General features: G+C 47.6%; 1 protein-coding gene across 3 annotated transcripts in view; it reads right to left on the bottom strand.

Moving 5' to 3' along the window:
* LOC123761074 (coiled-coil domain-containing 92B) overlaps positions 1-11768 on the bottom strand; it is a 32710-nt gene that overhangs the window by 2940 nt on the left and 18002 nt on the right. Inside the window, exons 1-3 of one of the 3 annotated variants that reach the window (XM_045746988.2) lie at positions 2597-2816; positions 1940-2084; positions 1480-1586 (exon numbers count right to left, since the gene is read on the bottom strand). In XM_045746988.2, coding sequence (XP_045602944.1) covers positions 1480-1586; positions 1940-2082 — 250 coding nt within the window. In that variant the 5' untranslated portion in view covers positions 2083-2084; positions 2597-2816. Of the gene's footprint in view, positions 1-1479; positions 1587-1939; positions 2085-2209; positions 2472-2596; positions 2817-11768 lie in introns of those variants that run through there. The other 2 variants (XM_069339420.1, XM_045746987.2) reach the window with 2 other exon arrangements.

Here is an 11768-nt window from a genome sequence, read left to right on the forward strand (position 1 = left end):
GTAGCTATGATTGTGGTACTAGTAAGGGAATCATGGTGGTTCCATCTTCCCAGTACTCCCAGGTAACAATGGTGGTAGTACTAGTATGATAACAATGGTGGTAGTACTAGTATGGTAGCAGTGGTATGGTAAGTCAAGGCCTGGGACTGGTGCTGTTAACTGCGGGAACTTGACAGCGGCGATAAGCAAACTACCTTGCATGTGAAGGTGACATTCCAGGTGTCCCCTGGTTGTGAAGGGGTGGGGGGAGGTTGTGGCGGGGTGGGGGGAAGGTTGTGGCGGGGTGGGGGGGAGGTTGTGGTGGGGTGGGGGGGAGGTTGTGGTGGGGTGGGGGGGAGGTTGTGGTGGGGTGGGGGGGAGGTTGTGGTGGGGTGGGGGGAGGTTGTGACGTGGTGGGGAGATTGTGACGGGGTGGGGAGGTTGTGATGGGCTGGGGGGAGGTTGTGATGGGCTGGGGGGAGGTTGTGGTGGGCTGGGGGGAGGTTGTGGTGGGCTGGGGGGAGGTTGTGGTGGGCTGGGGGGAGGTTGTGGTGGGCTGGGGGGAGGTTGTGGTGGGCTGGGGAGAGGTTGTGGTGGGCTGGGGGAGGTTGTGGCAGGGTGGGGGGAGGTTGTGGTGGGCTGGGGGGAGGTTGTGGTGGGCTGGGGGGAGGTTGTGGTGGGCTGGGGGGAGGTTGTGGCAGGGTGGGGGGAGGTTGTGGTGGGGTAGGGGGAGGTTGTGGTGGGTTGGGGATAGGTTGTGTCATGGTGGGGAAGGTTGTGGCAGGGTGGGGAAGGTTGTGGCAGGGTGGGGGAGGTTGTAACAGGGTGAGAGAGGTTGTGACGGGGTGGGGGAAGTTGTGACAGGGTTGGGGAGGAATAGGCCGGGTGGGGAAGGTATAGGCGAGGTAGGGGAAGACTCCGGCATGGTAGGGGAGGTATTAATGACGGAATAAACGCAAACAGGATACTGGAATTTATTTTTAGAAGCGTCAGCAGCATGACATTTAACAGTGTGTGTGGACGGTGCGCGTTGGGCACATTATATACACTATTCCCAGCTCGGGCCACCACGCTAGACATGGGCTGATTCCCACCTGTACAGCCAAGGATCATAAAGCTAATACAGCCAAGGATCACAAAGCTAATGCAGCCAAGGATCACAAAGCTAATGCCAAGCACTACAAACCTCCCTTATATTAAAAAAGCTTAACTTATATTCTCTAGAAAGATGAAAACATTGGTAACACGACTGAAGTATACAAATGGATACATGGGTACAGCAAAGAAGGTCCTAATAAAGTGTTAAATTTAACAACACAAAACAGAAAAACAATAGACATAAAAATTGGGTAAGTTTAGACTCGGGAAAGACCTGGGGTAAATACTGGTTTGGAAATAGGGTGATTGATCTATGGGACAAATTACCTGGCAACCTAACACACACGTGGGATCACGATTGTTTCAAGCGTAGGTTAGACATAGGGGGGGGGGGGTACGTACCATCACAGCGCTTCTGGAGGAGTTGTATCTGCTGGTGGAGGCCTTGGAGGACGGCCTCGTGCTCCCCCTGCAGGAACCTCACAGCCTCGTGCACGCTCCCTCCAACCCTGCAATACAACACTGGCTTACTGAACAAATCCACAAGGGCCGTGACGAGGATTCGAACCTGCGTCCGGGAGCATCCCAGCATATTGGTATGTCCAGACATCCCAACGTGTACATCTTTCCTCAATCTTTGACGGCTTTGGTTACATTTATTAAACAGTTTAATAAACAGCATGAAAACTTCCCATTCAACTGTTGTTATTGTTATAAACAGCCTCCTGGTGCTTCGGAGCTCATTAACTGTTTAATAATTGGAAATAAAGCCGCCAAAGATTGAGAAGAGATGTACTGGTTCGTAAGTGCTTGCGTGAATCTGGCCCCTGGTGCACAGGGCAGATGTGAAGGGGCACATTACCTGTAGGAGGTGTTTCTGGAGTTGGGGGGCGAGTCTCTCTTCTTCCGCGGGAGGTCTGAAGTGAGGTCGCTGCGGGTGGGGTCGAGGGCGGAGAGGTCACGCCCCAGCTTGCTCTCCGCGGCGAACACACTGCCACACGCCATCGCTGCAACGCAAAACAAAACAATCACAAAGCAGGCACGAATGTAACACTAAACATAATTTCAGGTTTAGGCACACACTAAACTTGCCAGGGCCTGGATTTACCAAGCCATTTACGCATCCACTTACGAAACCTGTTCATCATCTTCTTTCCTCAAGCATGACGGCTCTGTTTACATTTGTTAAACAGGTCGCTTTGTAACAATAACCTTGGGTCGTCGAGTTTCCTAGCTCGTAAATGGTTTAAATAATGTCATTGAGGGAAGATGTACAGGTTTCGTAAGTATTTCCGTCAGTAGTTGATGAAACCCGGCCCCCATGAACGTAATGTATTATGAGAGGAGTCCAGGGAGACGCGTGTTCGATCCCACTGAACAACCTCAATATTTGCTCCACATTCGAAGTTTCACATTTCTCAAGCACATCTGGCAACGCCAAATGTGCTTAATGCATTAAACTGAATAGTGCGCCAGATATTAAACAGTCCAACTTGTGATAAGAACCAGTTATACGAACTATTTATAATCCGGATAATCGAGTGTAACCCGCCAATTCAGACCAGTTTCTCGTGTGTGGGGGAGAGGGAGTCCAGGCGATATAGGGGGAGTTCAGGCGATGTAGGAACAATGGAAACTTGAAGATGTTTGAGTGTGGTGGAGGTGGTGGCGTGAGGGAGCGGAAATATAGCAAGCGAGGTGATGGACTAACACACACTGGCAGGTGATGCCGTGGCCACCAGCAGGACCTTGTGATAGCCGCCGTATACTTAGAACTGATAAGATTACGGCCACCAGGAAGCCAGGACAAGAGAGAGAGAGGGTAAAGTATCTCTACTCTTCTGGCCGTGTTCTCAGGGTCGAGCAATAGCTCTATAGCCCCGCCTTTCCATCTCCCCATCTCTCTCTTTTGGTTAATGCAGTTATTTTCATTCCTCTCGTCGTATTTCCTTTCGCAACTGCTTACTAAGTTGACATCAATGATATTCTCTTTTGTTTGTGCGCCTGCGTGCGTGCGTGCGTGTCAAAATGAACCGCAGAATAATCATAAATATGCCTTGCCAGAATTCATTAATTCATCAAGCATTTACGTGCCCACTTACGACACCTGTACATCTGTATTTATTAAACAGCTTACGAGCTTGGAAACGCAGCGAGGTTGTCCAATGTCAAGCTCGTAGCTCCTCGGAGCTCGTAAAGTGTTTAATAACTACAAACTAAGCCGCCACGATTGAGGTAAGATGTACAGGTTTCCTAAGTGGCCACTTAAGCCTTTTAGTCAATCAGGGTCAGTTGATCAGGGAGGATTGACTGGATACCAATCCTTAACTACTCACTCTTGTTCATCCAACAGTAATGTGGGGACCTGGTTGTAAATAATGTAGCGGGTTCTGTTACAGGTAAATCAGGAAAGTAAATCAGGACAAGCTGTGGGAAGGTAAGGCTTAAGACAAGCCGTGGGAAGGTAAGGCTTAAGACAAGCCGTGGGAAGGTAAGGCTTAAGACAAGTCGTGGGAAGGTAAGGCTTAAGACGAGCCGTGGGAAGGCTAAGCTGAAAGCATGCTAACAGGGCCACAGGGCAAGTCTCCCGTATCTACCCATGTACAAGCTCCCGCTTTAGTGATTATATAGCCTCGCCCAGCGTGGTGGTGGGGGGGAATACCACGGGGGTGAGGGGGGGGATACCACGGGGGTGAGGGGGGGGGGAAGGTTACAGGGTTGGAGGGGGGGGGACCTGTACTTGGTCACGCACCAGTAGTGGCGGTACTAGTAGTTGTGGGGGGAGGGGTGATACTGGTAGTTGGAGGGGGGAGGGGTGATACTGGTAGTTGGAGGGGGGAGGGGTGATACTGGTAGTTGGAGGGGGGAGGGGTGATACTGGTAGTTGTGATGGCCCTTCCATTTTCCCATTTTCGTCAGTCTCACTTTATCAATCCCGTTCGTTCTCGTTCTCGTTCTCGTTCTCTCTCTCTCTCTCTCTCTATCTCTATCTCTCTCTCTCTCTCTCTCTCTCTCTCTCTCTCTCTCTCTCTCTCTCTCTCTCTCTCTCTCTCTCTCCGTGGGCAAGACATGCTCTAGTAATGTTGAATCGCCATTATCGAACCTATTAGTACTCTACGGATAATCACTCCCACATTTCAGGCTTCACGGAAGCCACTGGTTGTAGCAATAGGGGCCAATCCTACCTAAGGAGGGGGCATGAGGGGTCGACCACTACCACCCTACAACACTTGCTAATATAATCTCAATTCACGATGGAAAGCTGCATAATGCAAACCACAACAGTCTGGCCTTCAATCTTGGACAAACATTCTCTTTTACATAGAAATGTGATGTAATTATATATGCTTTTAGAAACACTTCAATCGCCTTCTGTGGGTGGGTGTTTAGGGATCTGCTATACTAAATGTAGAACAGATCTCTGACCACTGTCTATGTAGGATAGACGAGGATATATGTATGTTAGTTAGCATTGTAAAAATACTAGTTACTTGTGGCTGAGTGCTTAATAACTCACTACCATTATATGTTGTCTAACAGATCCCCAAGCCTGGCCATGGAGGACAGAAGAGAATGCGTATATATGCTGGTTAGCGTTGTATAAATGAATGACCACGTCTGTAGTAGAAAATAAACTGAAAAAAAGAAGACAATCGCTTAATATTCTTAAGTATTCTTTGTTCAGGTTCTTGTTTGCTATTCTTGCATAAACAGCTGGAATTATGGTCAAGGAACAATAACAGAATAACATTACCTGCTTATACAAGGCTAGCAGACAAAAGTCTGCTTATACAAGCAAACAACTATAAAAAGTGTGAATTACAAACGGCAAAAAACACAGAAATACGAAGATATATTAACAAATCCACAAGGGCCGTGACGAGAGTTCGAACCTACGTCCGAGAGCATCCCAGACGCTGCCATAATCGACTGTGTTACGACATGGTTAAAAGAATTGCAACCAGAATTTTGTTAACAATTCTTTTAACCATGTCGTAGCACAGTCGATTAAGGCAACGTCTGGGATGCTCTCGGACGTAGGTTCGAACCCTGGTCACGGCCCTTGTGGATTTGTTCATTTGATGCATCACGCTATTGTGATTTGTGTGTGTAACGAAGATATATTGTCCGCGTGTTTTCTTGTCTTTCAATACATCACCAGACTCGGAGGGACATGTTAAGATGATACATATTACAGACAAGGTAAAATAATAGACACGGGATGTTGACCAGACCACACACTAGAAGGTGAAGGGACGACGACGTTTCGGTCCGTCCTGGACCATTCTCAAGTCGATTGCGACTTGAGAATGGTCCAGGATGGACCGAAACGTCGTCGTCCCTTCACCTTCTAGTGTGTGGTCTGGTCAACATACTTTGGCCACGTTATTGTAACTCATCGCCTGCAATAGACACGGGATCACTGGATTGTTTCAAGCAAAGGTTGGCCATATACGAGTCTGGGCAAATATAAATAGGAGCTGCATCGTATTCCCCTAATTGTAGATCACAGTTACAGCCCCCCGCTCCTGTGCCAGGTAAGTCCACAATGGGCTCACCATAACCCGTGCTACTTGCAACTTATTGTTCCAAATTGCGAATCTGTTGGGCCAGCCAGAGGCTTAGAGCCCGCGTAGGAATATCCCTGAAAAAAAAGTATTCCCTACATTATGTTGTTATGCGGTCAGAAGGGCAGGCATGGCGCCATTTTCCTCCCACAGAGCACCGTGGCTTGGCGCTCTGACAGAGGACAGGCATGGCGCCATTTTCCTCCCACAGAGCACCGTGGCTTGGCGCTCTGACAGAGGACAGGCATGGCGCCATTTTCCTCCCACAGAGCACCGTGGCTTGGCGCTCTGACAGAGGACGCTCTACAAAATAAAATCTCCCACAGACGCTGTATGAAGCATACTCTATATTGTGGCTTGGTGAGCGTGGAGCTGTTGTCCCTCGAGTGTTGTGTTGAACTTGATCAGCCATTAATCCGGGTATCACAACATGGGTTTCAGTACTGGATAAGAACTCCTGGAAGAGCGTCTAAGGAGCCGAGGTGTTTGGACCGGTTGGGTGGTGAGGGTGAGGTGGCCGGTTTGGGTGACCTTCCCGTCCGTTAGATGAGGAGGTGGAGGAGGAGGGAGGTTGGGGGGGGGATCTGGGACTGACTCATTGGTCTCTGCCCCTCCCTCATACGAAGAAATGTACATGTTTATCAACCAGACTCATGAGTAATATGTCTAGTGCTGGTGTGTATAAATATATATGTCCATAATACATCCTTGCTCCTATTTCTTTCTCATCCTCCGACCTCCTTTTCCTCCTCATCCTTCCTCCTCCTCATCGTTCCTCCTATCTGCTCGCCTCTGTCTGCCACCATCCAGGACCGGATGCAAACGGTATGCGGAGACACGCGGCCGGCCGGCCTGGCTAGAGTCCTCCCGGCCCGCCATGCGGCCGCCGTAACCGCATTGGCCCTTCTTGTGCTCTTACCTATCTGTCCTGGCAGGGGGGTAGAGCTTCAGCTTTTGGATCCCGGCTCTCAACCTACAATCGACTCGTCTATGTAGGTCCCGTGACCTTTGCTGTAGCTCTGTTGTATTTAAGAGTATGTCAATGTATATTTGAAGGCGTGTCCCAAGCAACCTACCTATACGTCAATATTACGACGCTTTCATTTGCACTAATACATCACATTTCTAATGTATTGGTTAATTCCGTTACAAATGCGACGTATTTCTAAAAATTAAAGCATCGTATTATTGAAGGTTCATCACCCTCCATAGGTTAAGTGGGTTGCTTGGGTTCGTATGTCTCTGGTGAGGCAAAACAGTTGTAATTTTAAAAGTTTCTGGTTAAGTCTTTCGCGGAATCGACCAATTCGTTAGAAATGCCATGCATTAGTAACACTACAAGCGCTGTAATATCAATTGGCCATCGACCTCGATAGGTTAGGTGGGTTGCTTGGGTTCACAAGTTTCTGGCGAGGCAAAACAGTTTTATTTGTTACGTTTCTTGTTAGGCAAAAAGTGTTGCATATTTAAGGGAGTGGTATAACAGTAAGGACTGCTCTGGACTGTTCCATAAATATGGGCTTGGACCCACATACAAAGGAAATACATGTTTTTGTGCACATATGCAGCTTTTTTTTAATCCCTGGTACAATCAGGGTTATTGAGGGGGGGGGATGGAAAGAGAGACAATGAGAGTAACACCCCCATACAGCACCCACATAACCTAACTACACTGTTGGAGTAACATAATAACAATGTAACCACACCATTGAAGTAACCTTATAACAATGTAACCACACCATTGAAGTAACCTTATAACAATGTAACCACACCATTGAAGTAACCTTATAACAATGTAACCACACCATTGAAGTAACCTTATAACAATGTAACCACACCATTGAAGTAACCTTATAACACAACTAATCACATAATAAACTTGCTACAATGTTGTGGTTAGGTTGTACTCGTCTAATTGTGCTTGCGGGGGTTGAGCTTCAGCTCTTTGGTCCTGCCTCTCAGCTGTCAACAAACTGGTGTACAAGTTCCTGAGTCTATTGGGCTTTTTCGAACCATGAACATGAACCCATCATGGTTCTGGAACTAGTCTAGCAGCATACCTTAGAACCTTCTCCAACTTCGTCTTATGCTTGACGATATGGACTCCAAGATGGAGCCTCTTACTCAAGGGTTGGTCTGTGCTCCTGGCGGTGGAGATATATGGCAATTGAGAGAGGACTGAGACTGGCAACACTGTTATATGGCTCGTGATGGTAATGTTGTTGAATTCCCGTTGCCCGGGTGCAGGAAGCCTCTACTTGGGCTTATCAACGTCTACCCTTAGCCAGCTATACTGATCTTAGCCAGCTATACAGTTAACTGTGGTACCCCCCTGAGGCACCCTATTATTAAACGTCTTTACGACGTTTAATAAACATATTAAAACGCTGTAGCAGCAGAAGAAAATCGTAAATGATCGTGTTATGTTTACAGTGTTAAATACGTTGCCTTAACCATACGCCTCTTGTACCGACGCCTTCCTACACCGGTACATATTTTCCAGCACCACCTTCACCACACTCGACACCCCCCGCCCTTATAACCTCCACCATACCCACTACTGCTAGTAGATGCAGCAGCAGTAGCAACTTGACCAGCAACAGCAGTAGCAACAAGAGCAGCAACAGCAGCAGCAACAACAGCTATAGCAACAAGAGCAGCAGCAGCTATAGCAACAACAGCAGCAGTAGCAACAAGAGCAGCAACAGCAGCAGCACTAGCAACAGCTGTAGCAACAAGAGCAGCAACAGCAGCAGCAGTAGCAACAACAGCTATAGCAACAAGAGCAGCAGCAGCTATAGCAACAACAGCAGCAGTAGCAACAACAGCAGCAGCACTAGCAACAGCTGTAGCAACAAGAGCAGCAACAGCAGCAGCAGTAGCAACAACAGCTATAGCAACAAGAGCAGCAGCAGCTATAGCAACAACAGCAGCAGTAGCAACAAGAGCAGCAACAGCAGCAGCACTAGCAACAGCTGTAGCAGCAAGAGCAGCAGCAACAGCAGCAGCAGTAGCAACAACAGCAGTAGCAACAACAGCAGTAGCAACAACAGCAGTAGCAACAACAGCAGTAGCAACAACAGCAGTAGTAGCAGCAAGAGCAGCAACAGGGCGACACAATAAGAGGGGAGAGGTATCCTGACGTAGTGAAGAGAGAGTAACAAGAGCAAGACAGAGAAAACACACACAATGGGTGCAGAGGAGAGAGTAGGGAGGAGGTGGGGCAGGGAGGGGGCAGGAGGAGAGAATGTAGGGAGGGGGGGAAGAGATGCAAGGAAAGGGGGGGGGGAAGAGGGAGGCGAGGCAGGTGGCCACGTTAGGGTTACCTCGAGGTCAGGTGTAGTTATGCGGTTGGTATACTCCGTGTGCTGAGGTATGCTGAGACTGTCTCTGTGTCTGTCTGTCTCTCACCATTTATACACACACACACACGAGGTATGAGTTACAAGGAAAGCTACACGAATTGAACTTCACGTCGCTGGAAGACAGAAGAGTTAGGGGGAGACATGATCACCACATACAAAATTCTCAGGGAACTGATAGGGTAGATAAGGACAGATTACTTAACACGGGGTGGTACACGCACACGGGGACACAGGTGGAAGCTGAGTACCTAAATGAGCCAAAGAGAGTAGAAATAATATTGTCAATGTCAGGGGTTAGCAAATGGAATGCACTAGGAGGTGATGTGGTGGAGGCTGACTTTATACACAATTTCAAATGTAGACATGAGAAGAACCCAATAGGCTCAGGAACTTGTACACCAGTTGATTGACAGTTGAGAGGCGGGACCAAACAGCCGAAGCTTAACCTCCCCCAAACACAATTAAATTAGGCGAGTACATACACTTGTTAATATTACCACCATTTCTTACCCCCCCCCTCCCTCTACAAGTGGTTGGGTACCATTCCACACCCCCCCCCCGTCCCATCCCAAATCCTTATCCTGATCCCTTCCAAGTACAGTACTATATAGTCGTGATGGCTCGGGGCTTTCTCCTGATAGTTCCCTTCCATCCACTTGGACGGCGTCGCTTCTTGCAGGGTCGGAGTTCGATCCCCGATAGTCCAGGGGGCTTATTCACAGTTCCTTCACTCTTTTCTATCCAGTCACATCACTTCCAAGTGTTATATAGCCATACTGCCTTAGTACTTTCTCCTAATTGCCTTGTCCTGTCCATTTGCTTGTTTGTTTGTTTTGTCTCTGTTCGAGGTTGGGGGCTCAGTAGCTTAAGAGGCTTCAGTAGCCTCACCAAACTGTAGTGTGTGTCTGGGCTGTGAATAAGGGGAAATGATCATGAGCACAAGGAAGGTACACAAGGATCTAACGTAGGACTGCAGGAAGGAACGGTGCCCAAACACTCGGACAATTGAGGGATCGAACGCCGACCCGCAAGAAGCGAGGCCGTCCCTCCACCGGTCCAAGTGGCTGGGACAGAGACAATACCACTGTATATAGACCTCGGAAATAAACAAAACTTAAGACATTATTTAAGACATCACTAACAAATGAAAAGAAGGTAGATGAAGAGTTATGCTCATTGTCTCTGACTGGGCGGGGAATCGAACCTGGGTCTGTTAAATGTGTGTGTGTGTGTATATATGTATATGTATTTGTATCTGCAGAGTCGAGCTATTAGTCTTGGACCCACCTTTCTAACCAATTTATTTTTCCTCTATATATATATATATATATATATATATATATATATATATATATATATATATATATATGAGAGAGAGAGAGAGAGAGAGAGAGAGAGAGAGAGAGAGAGAGAGAGAGAGAGAGAGAGAGAGAGAGAGAGAGAGAGAGAGAGAGACAGAGAGAGAGACAGACAGAGACAGACAGAGACAGAGAGACAGAAAGACAGAGAGAAAGCGACAGAGAACGATAGAAAACGAGAGAACGATAAAGAGCGACACCGTTCGTTAAAAATTCAACATTCCACTGAAGGTCAGGCCGGGGGTAACCTCGCGTTCTCTCAAGGACGCGGGTTCCTCACCTATCAACCCGAATCTATTACGGGCTATTCATGCCCATGCCACCTCCTGGCTGGCTTAATCTTAATTAATCAACCAACCCGAATCTCTTATCCAGTACGTCGCATTTGAACCGAATAACACATCCGTTAAAAAGACGACGCATTAATACAAATTAAACCACCGTAATATAGACGTTTTCTAAGCATAGGTTTCAATAGGCTGCGTTTGTACTTTTCTAGAGAGGCAAAAATTTGTATTTTTAAGGAGAAGCAAATCGAGAGGCCTCTAGATTTTGCTGAGTTGGTTGGCTCAGCCTCTATAAAATTGGCTGAGTCAACCCTAGAGGACGGAAGAAACGCAGGGTATATAATCACAACATACAAGATACCGAGGGGGAAGAGACAGTGTAGATAAGGACAACCTCTTAAATTGAAAAAAAGTAGGATGAGAGGATGCAAATGGGAGCCGGAAATGCAAATGAGTTGAGGAAATATAAAGAAATACTCGAACCCTGTACGAGTAGTCCACTAGTGGAATCCTCAGAAAGTAGAAGTTGTAGAAGCCACCTCCATCCACAACTTTAAGAGTAGATTCGACAAGCAATTCGAACATTTATGATTATGTGATAGTTAACTTATAGCAGGTACAACAAGGCTTATAGGCGGGGGAATAAGGAGCTAGACCACACACCCCAGTAGACACTGATAGGTAAGTATGTAAGGGCCAAAACACCAGCCAATATGCAGTTTGGGGTCGCCTTTATGGCCACTTCAACCACAAACCTAGCGGGAAAATGAGGCACATTTTTACAGGGTTTTGCAAATAAGCGGCTCTTGTTGTGTGTGTGTGTGTGTGTGTGTGTGTGTGTGTGTGTGTGTGTGTGTGTGTGTGTGTGTGTGTGTGTGTGTGTGTGTACTCACCTAGTTGTGTTTGCGGGGGTTGAGCTCTGGCTCTTTGGTCCCGCCTCTCAACCGTCAATCAACAGGTGTACAGATTCCTGAGCCTATCGGGCTCTATCATATCTACACTTGAAACTGTGTATGGAGTCAGCCTCCACCACATCACTTCCTAATGCATTCCATTTGTGTGTGTGTGTGTGTGTGTGTGTGTGTGTGTGTGTGTGTGTGTGTGTGTGTGTGT

This window comes from Procambarus clarkii, chromosome 41 (assembly GCF_040958095.1).
Source record: "Procambarus clarkii isolate CNS0578487 chromosome 41, FALCON_Pclarkii_2.0, whole genome shotgun sequence".
In the NCBI taxonomy this organism is placed as follows: domain Eukaryota; kingdom Metazoa; phylum Arthropoda; class Malacostraca; order Decapoda; family Cambaridae; genus Procambarus; species Procambarus clarkii.